We start from the raw sequence: 20,414 nt of genomic DNA, 5'->3' as shown, positions 1-20,414 counted from the left end.
TAGCGCAGATCAAAGCCCCTTGCTGTCCCTACTCATTGGAGCATACTTTGCCCTAAATCCCAAAAGTGAAATCATTATTTCCACTTCAAATAAGTAGTTACGAACTCTACTAAACTTGTTGGCGCAAGGCAGACGCCTTTCTCATGAAAGGAACTTTCTTTGGACAGTTGCTGAATGTGACATTTGCTTTTATGGAGGCTCTCGCCAAGAATAAATCCATTAGAAGGTAGTTTCTATTTAGCAACTGTTTTTAAAGTGCTGCTCAAAAGTATTTTTAAACTTACCTTGCATGCAGCAGTGTTGCGATGCCAGCCCACAATACAAAGGCCATAAAAATAACTCTCTCCTCACAGTCCAAAATGAATTGCATGCATGACTGCCCCAAACTCAAGAAGGTCACAACAGACAGCAGGACCTTTGTAAAGGGCACATAAACAGCTCTGCTCTTTTGTTCATGCATTTCTTTATCAGCATTTAATTAGCTGAAACCTCTGGCAATACTGAGAAGAGAAGATTGCTGCACTGTACATTTTGTCCCATTGTACCAACAACACAACATAGTGCCCTTCCATTATCAGAGAAGCAATTGATCAACATACCAGCATGAAGGACACTAATTCCAGACCAAAAAGCACACCATACAAAGGAATGTATGCTAGTCAGTACCTAAAACCTAAATGGGGTGTAGAGGTTATATTAATAACATAATGACAAGAGAATACTAAATCCTACTATTAACACAGAGACAGAATATGTTCAGTGTAGATCACTTTTCATTTCAAAGGGTATACAGCAAAAATTCCCAATAGGTTATAGACCAGGCATGGGCAAACTTCAGCCCTCCGGGTGTTTTGGACTCCAACTCCCACAATTGTGGGAGTTGGAGTCCAAAACACCTGGAGGGTCAAAGTTAGCCCATGCCTATAATAGACTGAGACAAAAACCTCAAAATCCAAAAGATAAAATATACATGGAAGTCTGAGAATCTATAGTGCTAGGAACTAATATTTAATCTAGATTAATTTGGAGAGCATCACATTTATGTTATTTTTGCAATGTTTTTTAAAAAAATATCCAAAGTTCACAAGCATTCTACGCAGACTAGTACAAATCACTACAAAATTAGCAGTTTTAAAAGTTTTTGTAAAGTTTTAAGCTATTCTGGACAACAAAAATCTGTCCTAATTCTTTAAAAGCCTGAACATAAGCTCCCAGTATGTTCAAAAGGAAAATCAAGGGCACAAGTAAGCTTTGTACTAATAAATATTCACCCATCTGTCCTATGGCTATCCATAAAAAGGGACTAAAGACTTGTCCTATCCATCTTCGAAAATACAATATAGCCCTGACAGCACTTCTGGACATCCACACAGCTGTATGTTAAGTCTACTGACATGTGGCTTTTTGCAAAAGTTAGTTAGGGAACCTCTAAACTGACCTTCCCAACTAATGAACTGGCATAATTTCTAATATTTTTGCAATCACTCAAGCACACTGTGATTTCCTTGAGTTGAATTCAGTTTAAGGCTCTGCATATTCTATTAATTTTAAGCAGAGAAATAACCAGTGTTTAACTAGTTCACTATACATGATTGGGGGCTCTATCAATGAAGAAGTCAAATGTTTCTTGACTCAAGGAAGCTATATATGCAAAATATGTAAAGTTCAGACACAATAATAGAAGAATCCAGGATAAATTAAGACTTTGTAGGTATGAAACTATCACTTGTAAGGGAGATATTTAAGTGTTGATTCCTTGGTCGTCTGTTTGTTTCTGATTTTATATAGAACCAGCTTCATTTGTATTTTACTCATTTAGGCAAACCACCTGCTCACTCTCATTTTATCAGGTCATTTTATCAGCTCATCATCATAACCGAATAAGCCCCCTTGTAGAGATAACTGTTAATTTATGCCTTTTTTGTGTTTTTCCTGGAAACAAACTGCAAAAATAAGTATGTTAGACAGTAACAGGAAGCTATGCTCTGGCTTAGGAAACCACAGAACTATCCTATCACAAGTCACATTCATATTTCCTCATCCCAGGCAACAGAGCAATTCCCACAACAATTAGTTTTTTTCTGTAAGGACCAGTGTAAGAGAGGAAATGGGGCAAGGCACCATCAGCACCCAACAAATTAGACTACAGGCCCCACTGTCGCAGCAGTTTCCTCTCCATATTTCACAGAAGGCATTTCCCCTTACAGAGCTCAGAGGTTGTGTGTTGAACCAAGGCCTTGGCTGTAGCTTTTTGAAATACTGGGACAACAGTGTCCTTTATGACAGCACTTTCCAAACTAACTCATGTGTGGGATCAGCAATTATTGTTTTCTAATATCTCATAATACAGGCAGTACCCAAGTTGCAAACAAGATAGCTTCTGTAAGTTTGTTCTTAAATTTGTATATTAGTCAAAACAGATACATTTTATAAGTGTAACTCCAGCTAAATATATATTTCACCTCACTTTTTGTCCCCATGATTTGAAAAAATTGGCTTGTTGTGGAAACAAGGATTGGTGAGAAAGCTTCAGTGAAGACACACACACACACCCTCGCTAACTCTTTCAGGATGAATTTTCCTTCCAAGGGATAGATTTCTTTCACTTCCTGTTGTCTCATTCTCATTTATAACTGAGATGTTTGTAACTCAGGGACTGCCTGTACTGTACTTGTGTCCACTAACCACAAATATTTCTCTCCTTCCTGGAAACTCACCAATATCTAGCAACTAGTGGCTTGCAAACTGGCACAAGTCCACGGAACACGTCTTGATCAGCCATGTGCTAAAAGACATGAATTTAGAGCAAACTATTATCTTGGAGCCCCGGTGGCAAAGTGCGTTAAAGCACTGAGCTGCAGACCGAAAGGTCTCAAGTTCAAGCCCCGGGAGCGGCGGAAGCGGCTGCTGTTAGCTCCAGCTCCTGCCAACCTAGCAGTTCGAAAACATGCCAATGTGAGTAGATCAATAGGTGGGAAGGTAATGGCGCTCCATGCAGTCATGCCGGCCACATGACCTTGGAGGTGTCTACGGACAGCGCCGGCTCTTTGGCTTAGAAATGGAGATGAGCACCACACCCCAGAGTCAGACATGACTGGACTTAACGTCTGGGGAAAACCTTTACCTTATTCTCTTGCTACATTGCAGCTCAAATGCACATCAAGAAACACATATGCGCCAATAAAATACAAGCCCTACTCTGCATATTAAAGAAAAAAACTTTTAAGTAGTAGCTATCTCAAAACATTTCTGATTTGGAGACCCCTGTTACCATATGCAAGTGGGGCATTTCCCATCCTCTCAAAAATCATCTGGATTTTTGAGCTTCACACAACAATGATGTATGTTTGTGCATTTTATCAGTTAGATAATGTTACCAAAATATTCATTTTCACTGGCTCCGAGGAGCACCCAATGTAGAAAATATCTCATGAAATGAGTTTTTTGTGGGGGAGGGGGGAATGGGGCATTGGCTCACCCGAGAGATGGTCAAAGGCATGTTGAAGTCCTTGCCCCCTTGGAGCCTGAAACCCCAAGGGGCCGGCCCAACCAGAGATACACTGTAATTGTTCATGGTGTTCACTCCAAGTCAAACCGGGAATGAGATATCTGTAAGGCAAGTTTAATGATTAGTCAGGATACTGAACACACATGCATAAAGTTAGTAAGCCCCTCTCCTCAGCACTCTGTTTATGACAACCTTCAGGACTTCCATTGCTACTCAGTGTTTAACTTCAGCTTGAAGCTGATCATAGACTAGTACAAGAGGATCTAGAGATTCATAGAATAAACACTTTTCTAGGTATTTATAGATACTCCAGTGTGATTCTATGATGCACTGGAGGACCTAGAGATTCAAGGTTAAAAAAAGGGAGATATATTTTCCCCATTTTCACAGTGGTCCTGCATCCCTTACCCTAGCAAATGTGGAGGAAAAAATAGATGTCTACATAACTGATGTTGCTGTAATTGGAAGAATAAATAAATATTACATCCATTATTTAGTACACACCATACGTTCAAGGTAAAATAATACTAATGAAGATGCACACACATGTTGAAATATTATGCAGTCCTGTGAGTTTAATCAACATCTTGATATTTACAATTAAATGTCCACTGACCATTAATTTCATTATATCAAGAAAACATCACATAAAACAATATTTAAGAGATGTTTAAAATACTAGCTTTTCTTTACAAGTAGATGGTCAAAATGCATAATGGTTTAAGACAAAAATATCTTTTCCTTTTTAAAGTCTGGAGCTTTATAGATACTATGGCTGAAATCCTTAGTTCCAATAAGAGTAGTCTCTCTTAATCAGTTTTTGAATGGAGAATCAACACTTTTGATAACCAGTGGATCTACTCCAATCAGGACCTCTAACAGGCCACTAGCATTATATGTGCATACTGCAATGAGAAAAGTTATAATAAACAGAACAAGGATGACTTTTTAATTCAGTCTAAAGTCTTCCTGAAATCATTCTTGCCAAATAAAGTACTGATCAAATCACACAAAAACTGATGTAACACATGCCCATAATCTAAAAGTGAAATATTTCCACAGTAAATTTCTTGAAACTGGGAAAAATGCCTTTGCTATTGTTGTTGTCCAGCATCCAAGGTTGATGCTTGAACACCACATCAGATAAAATTTTGTGGCATTGCCTGAGTAGAAGCTGTCTTCTGTTTTAATTACTTGGAAGGACTTAGAGGTGCCACAGACTGTAACATGAAACCAAAGCATGGCATGAAAAGGATCTAAAATTTAAGGTGGAACTTCAGTTAGGCAAATGATGTGCTTATAGCCTAAATGATGAATTATTTCTTTGAAGCCTATTTACTTTTCTGAATCTGGGAGAAAAGGCAAAGCTATACAACTGAAAGCACTGGGCACCTCAGCTAAAGTAAGAGTCTGCACACCAAAACAATAGCAGGGTCTTGCAACTGTCCACACATTAATATGCCCTAAAAAGAAATAACACAACAAATCTAAGGTTTTCAATTACCCACACTCACCTAATAGAGCTAACCCTATTCTAATGGCTACTGAATGAAGACTTCTAGCATTCTGAAAAAATAAACAAGGATTACATTTTCTATTTCAGGGTTGACCACAGGATCAACTGAGACACACAAAAGTGAGTAGTAAAGTGTCCAGGAACCACTCTACACACTGCATATCCATAATTAAGCCATGTTAGATTCCATAACAGGAGAAAATCCATCAGTTTTTACAAACCCCAGACTGCTCATTGGAAGATGCTTAGATAACCACAAAGAAGAAGCACAAGAGCTTTTATATTGCCAATGATCACTGTATATGTATGTGTCCATCCAAACTGTCCTATAATGCATTTTCAAACTGCATAATATGACAGTGTAGATGGGGCCTGCATGTATATCAGACTTTCTCATATCTGAAGATGGAATAAAACCACTGCTCTATCCTCTGACGTGTTTTTGTCAATGTTCAAGAATCAAGACAAAGGAAGAGCTTGCAGTCAAATAGCATTTAGTTGCTTCAGGCATAATTACCCACTAATAAAAAGACATGCATCTCTGGCAGTTTAAGCGGTGCTTCTCAAACTGTGCTCCTCCAGGTGTTTTAGACTTCAGCTCCCAGAAATCCCAGCCAGCTTGCCAGCTGTTAGGAACTGTGGGAGCTGAGGTCCAAAACATCTGGAGCAGCATAGTTTGGGGAACACTGGGTTAGAGGACATTTTTCCATCCCTGGACCCCTTTAGGACAGTGATTCTCAAACTGTTTTGGTCATAGATTGCTTCAGAAAACACCCCCCCCCCCCACTGGCCACGGAACTCAAACTCTGTCCCTAAGCACTGTGAACCCACAAGTTTCTTCCTTCTTTCATCTACCCCTATCGCTTAGGTGTTTTATATAATGTGGGTTTGGAAATAAAGAGATTTAGATTTTGTTTTTAAAGCAAAGGTACATTGGATTTCAATGAAATCTTCATACTCTGGCATGAACTTTTCAAAAAGGTTTTAAAAAGATTTAAAAGATTTTTGTGCTGAACCACTATCATGCTATTGTGGAACCCTGGATTTCCACAGGACAGAGTTTGGAAACTGCTGCTCTAGAGGATGAACAGACTGCCAAAAATATATAACACAAAACAAAAACAAAACTCAAAAATGACCCAAGTTATGAATCGTGTGGCATTCCCTGAAACTTTTCAAATTATGAATTGCCTCTCCTGGATGATTCTGGAAAAAAGGAATATGCCCTTTTGTCATTAAAAAAAGCTGATCCAGACACGTCTGGGAGATATAAAAGTGGCAAGAACCTTCTTGAGCATTGCACATGACCTCAGGGCCACACTTTTCTTATCATTATGTTAGTACAGTACACCATGGGCATAGTCCAGAATAACTTTTATTTCTCTCCTCCAGTCACAAAAATCCATGAAGGAAGGACACTGAAACACTGAATGGAATAATAAAAAGGGAACTTTGAAAAATAAGTAATAAGCAAGAACTAGCAAAACTGCAAGATTTTGACTGTGGATCTTTTAGGCAGAATCACCTTCCTTTTCTTCCTGTTCCATTGATCTTTCCTTAAGAACAATATCAGTTACATTGGAAATTCACAAAGAAGCTCAACTATTAGTGAATACAAAACATAAATTTGACTTTAAATGCATTAAATCATTGAGAAAATGACAAGTTAGGAGCCACTAATTTTTAGAAGTTGCACATTTAATTTTTTTACATATTTGTTCTTTGTGTCATGATTTGAAGAATAAGAATCTCCTGTCTAGAAGGCAGGGGAAGAAATCTCTTTATAGGCTACATTCTAAGAAAAGATCTTTCCTGTGGAAGTTCCTACTTTTCCATTTGGCACCTGCCCAGTTAATAAAAGTCCAGACAAAAAGAAGTAAACAGAGCCACCAAACAATTCTTCACCTGTTTTGAATGTACCTTATCACACTAAAACATCTCCACACTGCTTTCACCATTTCAAACTGAAAGGTTACAAAACAGTTAATAGTCCTGCCGAGAAATTGAGTTTGCAGAGAAGAAGCCGGAAAGGCACAAAAGGAGCCAACCTAATAGTCAGGGCTTCCCAAAAACCAGTTCTAAATAAAATAAAGCTGCACTTATTTTCTCTTTCTCACTTCCTGAAATAATAAAAAAGGAAATACAAAAGAAAGGGACTCAGATCAGCTCTAGGATGAGACTGTGCCTTTCCTGTTTAAATGGCTTCCTTGCTTTTAAGAGAAAGGGAAGTGTTCATGTGTATGTATAAAATCAGAAAAGAAATGAATTCCCACTCAAAGGACGGTTAACTTAAGGTGGGAAATGGTAACACAGTGCTGTAGGGTTGTTTCTTTCTACCCCTCCTTAGAGTCAACAAAAGCCAAACACTTTTATTACATGCAAAGGGATCTTATAACCCCTTGGAGACTAAATGTGCATCCACACTGTAAAATAAATGCAGCCTGGCACCATTATAGTTGCTATAACTCAGGGCTATGGGCTCCTGGGAGTTTAGTGAGGGACCCGCACACTTTGGGAAAGAAGGCTAAAGATCTGGTAAAACTTTATAAAACTATGGTACAGTGCCATGAATCTGTAACATTGAGCCACAGCAGTGTCAAACTACATTAATTTGACAGTGTAGATCAAACATGGGCAAACTTCAGCCCTCCAGATGTTTGGGACTCCAATTCCCACAATTCCTAATAGCCTATTGGCTGTTGGAAATTGTGGGAGTTGAAGTCCAAAACACCTGGAAGGCTAAAGTTTGCCAATGCCTGATGTAGATAGATACACTCTGAGAGAAAAAAGATGATACAGGTTGACCATCCCTAATTCAAAATTCAAAAATACTCTAAAATCCAAACTGTCCACATGGGTATCTGCTAAAGTGACACCTTTGCTTTCTGGTGGTTCACTCCATACAAACTTTGATTCCTGTATAATTTTGTTTTAAAAATATTGTGTATAAAATGACCTTCAGGTTACGTGTATTAATAATAACAATAATTAGGCATATATGACATATTTTGTGTTTAGATTTGGGTCCCATACTCCAATGAAAGTATTCCAATGTCTAAAAAATAAAACTCCAGGCTCCAAAACACTCCCAGCCCCAAGCATTTAAGACAAGGGATACTGAACCTGCAGCTGAGGTTGTCAGTGAACTTACCTCTCCAAAAGCTTCTGCTATCAATTTATTTCTCATGGGGTGCAATATTCTACACTGTAGAATAGGCATGGGCAAAGTTGGTTTGACCAGGTGTTTTGGACTTCAACTCCCACCATTCCTCACCGCCTCAGGCCCTTTCCTTTTCCCCCTCAGCCGCTAAGCGGCTGAGGGGGAAAAGGAAAGGGCCTGAGGCGGTGAGGAATGGTGGGAGTTGAAGTCCAAAACACCTGGTCGACCCAACTTTGTCCATGCCTGCTGTAGAGTGAATGCAGTTTGACAATCACTTGAACTGCCCTGGCTCAAAGCTATGGATCCCTGGCATCTGAAGTTTGGTGTAGTAACAGGAACACTGTTGGGCAGAGGAGGCTAAAGACCTTGTAGAACTACACCCTCCACGGCCCCATAGCCTTGAACCACTGCAGTTAAGGAGGTCTGGAAGTGGGTTAGTTCTATAGTGCAGTTCATCTCCCTTTGCAGAGTGATAATATCCCAGGCTGTGGCTTTGATGACCCTCCGGGAAGGCGCACTGCCTCTTAACCTGCCGGCTCAGGACAGGAGCAAAGCGCCGGAGGAAAGTTCCCGGAGCCCTTCGTCGCCTCCCCTCTAGCCTTGTGTCCAGAAGGACTTTTCTTTCCCGGCAAAGCCCCTTCCCTGCCTCTCGCTTCGCCTACTCACCCTCTCCGTGCCTTTCGCTCCACGCACAGGACGCGACTCCTTTTGCGGCGCAGAGCGCAAACTCCAAGCGCAGAGAGGCTCGCCTCGGGCTCTTGTCGGCGCTTCCGCCCCTTTGGCTGGGCTCCTCCCCTGGGCAGCCAAGGAGGGAGTTGAGGGGGAAGGTCTCGCTGAGAAAAGAGAGAGAGAGAGGAGGAGCGAGAGAGAGAGAGAGAGAGAGAGGAAAAGGAAGGCAGGAGGCAACCTGCCAGATGCTCCTCAGGAAGAAGCCAAGGCTCCAATCTCTCGCGGCCTTGCAACACTATCCACACTGCAGAAAAGGAGAGCACTTTGATACCGCTTTAACTCTCAGTGCTTTGCTAGAGCAGTGCTTCTCAAACTTTTTCCCTCTCCAAGGAAGGGAACAACCTTGTTGTTGGGTTGTTGTATGTTTTCCGGGCTGTATGGCCATGTTCTAGAAATATTCTCTCCTGACGTTTCGCCCACATCTATGGCAGGCATCCTCAGAGGTTGTGAGGTATGGAGAAACTAAGCAAGGAAGGTTTATATATATATATATATATATATATATATATATATATATATATATATATATAGAAAGTCCAGGGTGAGAGAAGAACTCTTTGTCGGTTGGAGGCCAGTGTGAATGTTGTAATCACCTTATTTAGCATTGAATAGCTCCATCTCCTGGCTTCTTCCTTCCTAGTGGCATCCTTTGTTCAGAGTCATTAGCTGCCCCTGGTTCCCAGGTCTGGAACTCCTCTCTTTTCAAAGTGTTGCAGGCCGGGCTGTGGTGCAGACTGGAAAGCAAGCCAGCTGCAACAAATCACTCTGACCAAGAGTTCGAGGCCAGCCCGTGCCTGCATCTTGTCTCTGTCTCTGTTCTATGTTATGGCATTGAATATTTGCCTTTATGTGTGCAATGTGATCCGCCCTGAGTCATGAAAGCCTTCGACAAAACCTTGTTGTTGTTTATTCATTCAGTTGCTTCCGACTCTTCCTGACCTCGTGAGCTCCCTGTCGGTCATCATCAACCTTACCATAAATATGCAGATGATACCACTTTGGTGGCTGAAAGCGAGGAGGCGCTGAGGAGCCTTATAACCATCTTGAAAGAAGAAAGTGCAAAAGCTGGGTTGCAGTTAAAACGTTTCTTTAAAAAAAACAAAACCAAGATTATGGCAACCAGACTGATTGATATTTGTTTATATTTGATGCTGTTTTTATGGATAGATAAAGGTAAAGGCTTTCCTCTGACGTTAAGTCCAGTCATGTCTGACTCTGGGGGTTGGTGCTCATCTCCATTTCTAAGCCGAAGAGCTGGCGTTGTCCGTAGACACCTCCAAGGTCATGTGGCCGGCATGACTGCATGGAGCGCCGTTGCCTTCCTGCCGGAGCGGTACCTATTGATCTACTTACACTGGCATGTTTTCGAACTGCTAGGTTGGCAGAAGCTGGAGCTAACAGTGGGCGCTCACTCCGCTCCCCGGATTCGAACCTGTGACCTTTCGGTCTGCAAGTTCAGCAGCTCAGCGCTTTAACACCCTGTGCCATTGGGGGCTCCTTATAACCATCCTGAAAAAAGAAAGTGCAAAAGCTGGGTTGCAGTTAAAACATTAAAAAAAACAAGATTATGGCAACCAGACTGACTGATATTTGTTTATACAGTAGAGTCTCACTTATCCAAGCTAAAGGAGTCGATAGAATGTTGGATAAGCGAATATCTTGGATAACAAGGAGGGATTAAGGAAAAACCTATTAAACATCAAATTAGGTTATGATTTTACAAATTAAGCACCAAAACATCATGTTATACAACAAATTTGACAGAAAAAGTAGTTCAATACGCAGTAATGTTATGTTGTAATTACTGTATTTACGAATTTAGCACCAAAATATCTTGATATATTGAAAACATTGACTACAAAAATGCCTTGGATAATACAGAACCTTGGATAAGCGAGTTTTGGATAAGCGAGACTCTACTGTATTTGATGCTCTTTTTATGGATATGCTAAATTTTATCTTAACTTCTGTATGGTTTTAAAATGTACAGGTGTTTATTTTTACCTGTTTGTTCATTATGTATTAATTATCAATATATTTTAAGAAACTTTGAGTCTTCGGGGGAAAGGCAGGAAATAAGTAAACAAAATCAGCATCCTGAATCACTACCATGGGTTGAAGTCAGTAGTGTGAATGTGTGCAAGGAGCAGCCAAGTTTTGAAGCTGCAAGGCTATTCCATGCTAAATAAGGTGTCCAACTGCAACATTCACACTTGCCTCCAACAGACAAGAGTTCTTTTTCCCACCCTGTGCGTTCTACAGATACATAAACCCCACTTGCCCAGTTTCCAACAAGCCTCACAACCTCTGAGGACGCCTGCCATAGATGTGGGTGAAATGTCAGGAGAGAATGTTTCGGGAACATGGCCATACAGGCTGGAAAACACAGCAACCCAACCCCGCAGCAGTTCTGTTCCCATGTTGCACCTTCTTTTGAATTCTATTGGGAATTAATTCCTTTTCTGATATTTCCCTTTCTCCTCGGAGGCGAAGAAAGCCAGTCTCATCCTAGAGCTGACCTGAGTACCTTCCTCCCCATTCCCTTTTCTTTTCTTTGAGGAACTGAGAAAGAGGAAATGAGCAGACAGCTTCATTTTGCTTAGAACTGATTATGGAGTAGTTCTGGCTCTTGGATTGGGTCCTTCTGTGCCTTTCCGGCTTGGTCTTTGCAAACTACAGGAGAAGTTTATTCTTTGCAGAACTTTCACTCTATCTTTAATGTGTTTAATTGATATATATGCTGTATTAATTATACAGCGTCGGTGCACTTTTGTTGAACTTGAACAAGTCACATTCTCTCTAACCTCCTAGGAAAATATAGGGGAACTTCCTCTGAACAAATCTTGCCAAGAAACTTCAGCAGAAGGGTTGCCTTGGGGGCGCCGTAAATTAAAAACAAGCTATTCAATGGGATGGCATTCATAGACTAGCAACTGGATTTAAGGCATTATGTCAGCAACTTAATTTAGACAAGAAAAATAATTTTGTCGATTCTGTTGTTCAATAGTTATAAACTCCTTACCAATGTATTGCAAATCATATAGGGATTTGCCATTCTGCCCTACTGTTTGCCCTAGTACGCATCATTAGGTGCGTCTACACTATAGAATTAATGCCATTTGAGACCACTTTAACTGTCATTGCTCAATGGTGTGGAGTCCTAGGAGAAGGGGATTGGCGAGGCATCACACTCTTTGGCAGAGAAGACTAAAGACATTGTAAAACTACAACTCCCTTGATTCCACTGCATTGAGCTGTAGTAGTAAAATTTGAGTCAAACTGCATTAATTCTATAGTGGAGATGCACCTCTGGCTGGCCATATAGAAAAATAGAACAAACTCCACACAGGAGTGATTTTTTTTATTGGCCAACCATAATGCACAAAACACTTCATCCAAGCTTTGGAAGCTCTACTGGCTTCTTTGTCAGGCGTCTTCCTTCAGTAACGGTTCAATTGAACCATATGTCCTGTTCTGAAGGGACCCCGTGAAGTGTAGTGGTTTGAGAGTTGGACTATGACTCGGGAGACCAGGGTTCAAATCTCGGCCCTAAAACCCTCTGGGTGATATTGGACAGATTATATTCTCTCAGCCTCAGAGGAAGGCAATGGCAAACCTCTTGGAAGGAAATCTTGCCAAGAAAATCGTAGGGTCTCCATAGGTCATAAAATATGTGAAGGCACACAGCAAGAACAATCCAAGCAGTCCCTGAGTTACAACCATCCAACTTACAAATTACTCATTGTTAAGAATGGGGGTGAGATAGCAGGAAGTGAGAGAAAACTACCCCTCGGAAGGGAAATTCACTCCTGAAAGAGTTATCATGGGGAAAAGAGGTCTCCACTAAATCCTTGTTTCCGCAACAAGCCAGATTTTTTCAAAATCCAATTATCACAGGGACAGAAAGTAGAGTGAAATCTTCTGAACGGGGCACAGGCAGCAAAACAAACACTACCGGGGGTATTCACCCTTCCCTATGCTATCCAAAAATATATATTTGACTGGAGTGACACTTCAAAATGTACCTTATGTCCAACTTACATACAAATTCCACTTAAGAACAAACTTACAGAACCTATCTTGTTCGTAACCGGGAAACTGTCTTACTGTCTTGAGCTTGTTGGATGAAGGTATTTTGGAAAAAAAAAATGAAAAGAGAAACACAATAGGCGTGTTTCTGAATAACCAGGTGTATTGCTCAACATAAGTGCAGCTGTTCTACTTTCTTGTTTGTTACAATGCTTTTGAAGGACACGCCCGGTCCTGAATGTGCTGACTGTTGATTTTGCCAGCCTTGGAATGAGAAGTTCTGTTACCAACATGCTGGGTCATGTCTGCCTTTCCTTGCCACCTCCAGTGACATTGGTATTCATCCTCTCCTGGGTGTATGAAAGGAATTCACTGTTGTAGTAAGATTGTTTTCCGCTTGAGAGGACATTGCTACCTTGAAGTGTGGCCATTTACATTTTTCCAAAAAAGGAAGAAGGGACAAAAGAGAACGGGCGAGTCACACCAAATATGGGCATGCTAATTTGGAATGTGAACCATTTGAATGTTTTTTAAAAAGAGAAATAGAACCCACTTCACAGCAATGGGGAAAGACTATGACCTGATATCATCCTGATATGCAGAGGTGCATCTACATTGTAGGATTAATGCAGTTTGATGACACTTTAAGTGCTATAGCTCAATGCTATGGAATCCTGGGATTTGTAGTTTGCTGAGGCACCAGCACTCTTTGGCAGAGAAGGCTAAAGACCTTGGATATCAGTGATTCTCAACCTGTGGGTCCCCAGATGTTTTGGCCTTCAACTCCCAGAAATCCTAACAGCTGGTAAACTGGATGGGATTTCTGGGACTTGCAGGCCAAAACATCTGGGGACTCACAGGTTGAGAACCACTGCCTTATATGATTCCCCAGTATTGAGCATTGACAGTTAAAATGGTGTCAAACTTAATTAATTCTATAGTGTAGATGCACCCTTGGTCACTGCGCAATCCTAAGGCACAAAGCCTCATATTACTTTGTCTCTATAAATGCTCTCAATCTTGCAGATGCCAGGCACTTAAGAAAAAAAGCAAAAGAGAGCCAACAGTCATTTCCTTCCATAGGGACTGATTCCCTTGTACAAATACTCAGAAGGTAGTATTTGTATAAGGCCTCGATCTTTAATACAGATGTGGGCTAAACATGCTTCAACTTCAAATGAGGATTGGACACTGTAAGGCAGAACACATAACTATCCCTTTACCAGTCCCATTGGGCAAAGGAGACCAACATAAACCTAAGTTTTGTAGTTCAGTAGTTTTCAGTCTTTGATCTTTCAAGTCTTCTGAACTTCATGCCCTAGAATTCCCTAGGCAATATGGTGGATTAACTCTGAACACACAGAATATGCCAAGCATAACAAATGAGGAAGAGAGAGAAACTCACACATATGTTTCATGACAGTGCTCTCACCCTGGGATTCTTCCCCTTCATCATTCCTGAGAACTAGAATGAGGATCCAGGCCTTGAGATCTGATAGTTTGATGGATAAATTATTTTCAAGGTGATGCACTCACTCTGAGATTCTTCTTTACCCTAGGAATTAGGTCTTTTGGGGGCTTCCTGCATGATTTTCTGGTAAAAACAGCTGAAAATGTTCCTATTTTTTAAATAAGGAGCTGGGGGTTGCGGATATGAGGACTACAGAGCTTGCAAAAGTGGGGCCCAGGGACGGTATTTGGCCACAGGCTCCACTTTACCCACCCCTCAGCTTTACATGTTTGGCTAAGAAAAATTGGGCTTTCCTTCCAACCAAGTGTCTAGGATTGCACTGTAATTTATATTATTTCAACTGAACAGTGAAGTCTGTGCCTAAATATATTTCTCTCTCCTAAAGCTGCAGAATGTTGTCTGACATCTGGCTGCTCAAATTTACAAGCTTTTCTATGAGGAACGGAATTGGAAAGAAGGCTGTTATCAATATGAATGCAAGGAAAATATAAAACCCACCACATCTAAGCGAGTATCAAAAATTCAAAATCTAGGCAGGGACATCTGTAGTGTTGCAATTCCCTAAAGGATCTAAAAGGCAATAAGAGCAAAAGTGCATGAATCAGCCATTCTCTTTTTCAAATCAAAGCCAAGAAACCTTGTTTGATTCCATTGCCTTGGTAACAGGGAGTGGATGTACTCAGAGTCCTATTTTATTTTTAAAGGGCAGGTGCTAGTCATCCCAGTTGAGGAATAGTTTGGCACCAGTTCCTGATTGCTATGCACAACCACGCCTGCAATTGTATACATGTCAATACTGAAATCTGGTAGATCCTTCAATATTTTAAAGTTGATAATAGGCTAATATTGTGGTGCAAAAGGAGTGGTGCTGCTTCTAATTTTTCACAAAGGTTATACTGTACTGGTTGACGTCCAAAACACCTGGAGGGTCCAAGTTCGCCCATGCCTCATCTAGAGATTTTTAGGAATTCAATGTGATCCTGTGGCCAGCTTCCAGCAAACATTGGCCATAGTGGGTTGCTGTGAGTTTTCTGTGCTGTATGTGTCGTGACCATAGTGTCATGCTGGACGACCTAGAAAATTCTAGAAAGATGTATTATCAAGTAAAAATAGCAATTTTTATTTGTGTTTTTTCACTTTCAAAGGGATCCTTCCCCATAACTCTAGTAAATGTGGAGGACTGACTGCTTGATGTAGTCGGGCATGAAGTCGGGGGGGGGGGGGGGGGGGCTTGAGGGGCTTCAGCCCTCCCCCCCCCCCGAAATTCTCAGGGTGACCTTACTGGTATTATTTAAACTGTTATGTTTATTCATATCACGATCTGATCGCCATGCTCAATATATCCCATATGCATGGGGGTATTGGGATAATGATACAAAAGGTTTGCTAGGGTAGTCCCTCTCCCACTCAGACTCAGTCCCCCCCCCCCCGCCCGCCCAATCAAAATCCTGGCTACGGGCCTGCCACTCACCCACCCCCTGCATGAATAGGAAAATAGTGTAGTATTGTACAGTACATGAATCAAGAAAAAAGTCCTTCTTGTGGCAAGTGTACCAAAACAGACCCCTCCTCCCAGATTGCCACTGTGTTGAACAGAAAGTGTGGTAGAGAATATAATCCTTACAAACTTGCTGTCTGTGATATTCATAGCAAGCTGAGTGGAAAAATCCAGACAAGAGATCTGTGTATTCTGGAGCAAACCTTCAGGAAACATCTGAGCAGAGAGAGCCATGTTTGCTTTCCTCTTAAGGTCAGTTTTGAGGATGGCCAGGTTGTAAAGCTTTTATGAACAACTAGAATTGTATAGGCAAGGAGCTGTTCAAGAATATTTGCATTTAGGCAGAATCTGACCTTGGAATTAAAAGTTCTAATTTCCAACAGTTAACAATAATTTTGGGTTTTGAACTCACTGGCATGAAAGCGATGAAAAGGGCCAAAACCGACATTCCCAAAGTAAATAAAAGTTCAGCTGACAGGAGGAGTTGGAAAGAGAAATGGCTTACACATACATACATACTTATATATATTTAAAATTGTTGGGTTGTTTCAGTACCCCAAGTGTGGAAAGAACTCCTAGACTGTCACTTTCTCCAGCTAGAGTATTAATCAAACACATGTTACTTTCCTGGCTAAATATCATGCTTACAATCAAATTGATCTGTACATCATCAACAGGAATGAAACTTGTCCTGGACTAATATTGCTAGTTCCAAAACAATGTGTGGGACAAATGGATAATGGCTGAGACTGAAATAGAGATTGAGAGCATCCAAGTGTTGTCTAACAGAAGTGAGGAATGTATCCAGGTAAATTCTTCAGGAGACAACTCAAAAGTGACGACATAAGTTATGAGCTTGGAAGCAACTGGGCGGTTTATTATCCCTTTAAAATGGCTTGCAAGCCCAGAGCCTGGTGGAGTCTTGCTTGCGTCAGATGGTGTCAGATGCCACAGAGAGAGATCCAAGTAAAATGAGAATTGACAGCAATTTGGATTGGCATTTTGAGGACGAGGTAATTTGAAGGCTTTGACCAGTACAGTATGCAAGGAATGCTCTCTCCTCTTGTTGGGAAGATTATGCTCCAATTATTTATTTTAAGTTTGGAACTCCACTTATTCTATTCAAACATTAAACATTTGGTGTCCCAGTGTTGCCCTACTGAAATGAGATACCCAGAATGTTGCTTTCTGCAGCCAATTGCTGTAATTCTGCTCTTTCCCTTCCTAAATATCCTCAAAGCACCAGATCCTCTCTGATCATGGAAGTTGAGCAGGGTCAGCTCTGGTTAGTGCTTGGAGGGAGACTGGGCCATGTTCAGAGAAAGGAACTGCCTCTGAGTTTTCCTTGCCTAAGAAACCCTAAACTCGTGTTATCACAATATATCAACAGGCAACTTGAAGGTATACAAACATACACAGTTAGGGTCAAACTAAAGAGAAGGGTTTTGGTAAACACAATACAATAAATACAATTTTCTTAATCGTGGGTGGGAAAACTGGCCCAAAGGCTGAATTCAGTCCCTGAAACCTACTTTTGTGGTCCTCCAAATACTACATCTGTTTTCATGAATCATCCCAAAATTATACCCCACACCATCTTTTATGCATGCAAATATGCAAAACCCTTTTTTCTCAAAACCCACACTCTTTCTGGAATATGTTTTTTTCCCTTCATGACCCATTCAAAATAGTGAGGGGAATCCTGAGAGTTACTGGGATCTTTTCTCAGAAAACAGAAAATGTCAACAGCATGAGCTGAGAAGCAAATGCCCAAGTCCAAACAATATTTTCCTGTACATCGACAATACATTCAGTTGACTGAAATGATTAATCACTGACACAATCTCACTATCAGCACAGTTGTATACCTATTGGAAGAAGGAAGGAAGAGGGGGTGACCTGGCATCTCCTTTCAGAGAAGACAGCCTACTTTTTGGGAAACTGTCCAGTACAAACCTGATTTAAAGATTTTTAAAAAGCATAAAGAAAGAGAACAAAAAACATGAAATCTGCAAAAGTTAAATCCACAGATATGGAGAGGTGAGTGTAACAAAATCATGGTAATAGTTCAGTGAGACACACACAGAGACACACTGACCCTTGATATTTCATTCTATGGGAATCAGGCAAGTGGTTTCTGTTTCCTGTAACAGGATGAAACCCCACCAGGAAAACCAGACAGTCTGCCCTTGGAAAATACAAGATGAAAGTACCTGATGGATTTTCCTTAGATAGAAAGCATAGTTCAAAACAACACAAACAAATTATCTGTTCAAAGATTGCTTTTTGAAGTGTAAGTATCATAATAGCCTTATGTCATTTCCCCAAATATCATCAGCTTCCAGGTTAACTGAACTTTTCTCAGCAACCTTCACCCCATTGCATGCAGATGTGCCATTATCTGCCCTGTAAAACATGCAGGAGAAACCTGTTCATCCAATTTACATAATCCAGCTGTGTGCACCTATCTGCTTCTCCAATGACCATAGAATGGACTGCCTGGCTCAACCAATTTGAAATGGCATCTCATTTCCCCCACCTTGTAATCATTGCTGGGAGGTGCATTGGTAAAATCAAGAGTGGATTTGCCACCACATAAAGAAGGATCCATTGCTCACATATGGGCTGCATGGGATGCACTGTTTAACACCCAAAGATCCCCATGTTTCAAAACCAGCACACACTCTTGCTACTTCCAGTAGACTTTGGGTTTCTGGTGTGGTTTAGTTCCAGGACTTCCAGTGAATATTACAATCCAAGAATGCTAGTCCCATTATATACAAAGCAAAGTAAAATGGTGTCCTTTATCTAAAATGGAAAAATGGTAACCGCTCTGAGTCCTTTCGGAGAGAGAGGGTGGTCTATAAATAAAGTTGTTGTTGTTGTTGTTGTTGTTGTTGTTGTTGTTGTTGTTGTTGTTGTTGTTGTTGTTAAAATCAGTATTTCCTTTTGGGAGTTTCTTTTTGGATATTTTCAAGCTGTGGATACAGAATATGTGGATTTGGAGGACCAACTTTAACTGCAATTAGTCTTAACATTGTTTATGAATGCATTTGCAAAGAGTGGGGTCAGTTTTTTTTTCCTGTCGAATGTTATCTCAGCATTTCTTTCTATACCTAAAGTGCTTCCCTTCGTCTGCTCCAACACATCCTCAACATGATCTCTTAGCATTAAAAGAAGATACTTTGTACTTCCAAGGAATGACATTATATATCAGATTTTTTTCTCTGTTTGTGTCTTTTGGCTCCATTATCTAGGTCATGTCATTATCTCAGATTGCAGGGCAGGATTAAAAAGATCAGTGTCAGCACATCATAAGCAATATTGATGCATTAAAAGACTGACAAATAATCAGTTCAGTTGGGGTGTTTGGTGCTCCTAGATGAATGCAATTGGTGCTCTACCTACTTTGCAATTTTTTCATACAAAAATATTAGTGAAGAATGAAAAAATACATTTTACATTTTAGCAAAAATTAGCAAAACAGGTTACTATATATATTCACATATAAGTTTAGTAATTTTAGCCAAAAATTTTTTTAACTAAAAACCCGAATCAACTATCCATGGATCAATGTAAGTACTGTACTTAATTCTTATTAAATAAGAAACCACTTCTGTCCTGAGAAAACCTTTAAAAAAGAAGCACTGGTGCCTCTACTTTCTCTGCCATGGTGTCACTTTTGGCTTTTTTGGATGTCTGGGCTAATGCTGTCTACACAGATTAACCCCTGGCTTATCAAAGGGTCGTATCAAAATCCATAATTCACCCCCCCAAACCTGCCCTCAACATATACATGAAGTGGACTTATACAAGAGTATATACAGTATATCATATGAATGAAGGTAGATATAGAAAACAGTGGGCAGTGATATTGTTTTCTCTTGAAATATTACTTGTTGGTTTGCTTTTTCATAGGGGTAACCTTTTCTAAATGACATCAGCACAGGGCTGTCTCCAGGTTTAGATATATTTTATGGAAGCTAATATATAAAATCACAATGGAAAATATTATTTGAACTATGGTTGACTTTTGACTCTTAGTTATGAAATTTGCAAATAAAAGTGCAAAAGGATTAATGGGAGAACGGACAATGCATAGATGGCACCAGCGTATGTTTTTATACTTACAAAACAACATGAAAAAGGAAATGAAGAGCTTGGGAAGGGGGACTGAAATTCCGCTTACCCACCCCCAGACAGAATTTGTTGCCTTTGGGATATTTAGGCTCCTTTTAATTCAGAGTACAACATGAATCAAAATCTCTACTCTGCTGATGCAGAAGCCACCAGCTGTCCCTATGGTGAGACTGAATTTTCATTACAGAACAAAGCTAAAATGTTTTACACATTAATTGACAATAAGAGAAAAGGCATTATCTAGGTCAGTAGTAATTCCTGTGGTAGCCCTGTTAAGGACCCTGTTATGGAAGCATAAGGTTATTATTTAAATTGCCAGAAGTTTGTTGGCTTTCCTGAAAAAGACTGACATGATTATCCCAC

At 40.4% G+C, this 20,414-nt stretch overlaps 1 protein-coding gene across 14 annotated transcripts in view; it reads right to left on the bottom strand.

Moving 5' to 3' along the window:
- pdlim5 (PDZ and LIM domain 5) overlaps positions 1–9,004 on the bottom strand; it is a 166,329-nt gene extending 157,325 nt beyond the window's left edge. For 13 of the 14 annotated variants that reach the window (XM_008111057.3, XM_008111060.3, XM_008111059.3 and 10 more), the window contains exons 1-2: positions 8,851–9,004; positions 3,479–3,609 (exon numbers count right to left, since the gene is read on the bottom strand). In XM_008111057.3, the coding sequence (XP_008109264.1) occupies positions 3,479–3,574 (96 nt within the window). In that variant the 5' untranslated portion in view covers positions 3,575–3,609; positions 8,851–9,004. The remainder of the gene's footprint in view (positions 1–3,478; positions 3,610–8,850) is intronic. The other variant, XM_062982173.1, reaches the window with a different exon arrangement.
- Positions 9,005–20,414: the final 11,410 nt, after the last annotated feature.

This window comes from Anolis carolinensis, chromosome 5, assembly GCF_035594765.1.
Source record: "Anolis carolinensis isolate JA03-04 chromosome 5, rAnoCar3.1.pri, whole genome shotgun sequence".
Lineage (NCBI taxonomy): Eukaryota > Metazoa > Chordata > Lepidosauria > Squamata > Dactyloidae > Anolis > Anolis carolinensis.
This window is presented reverse-complemented; position numbering and strand designations above follow the sequence as displayed.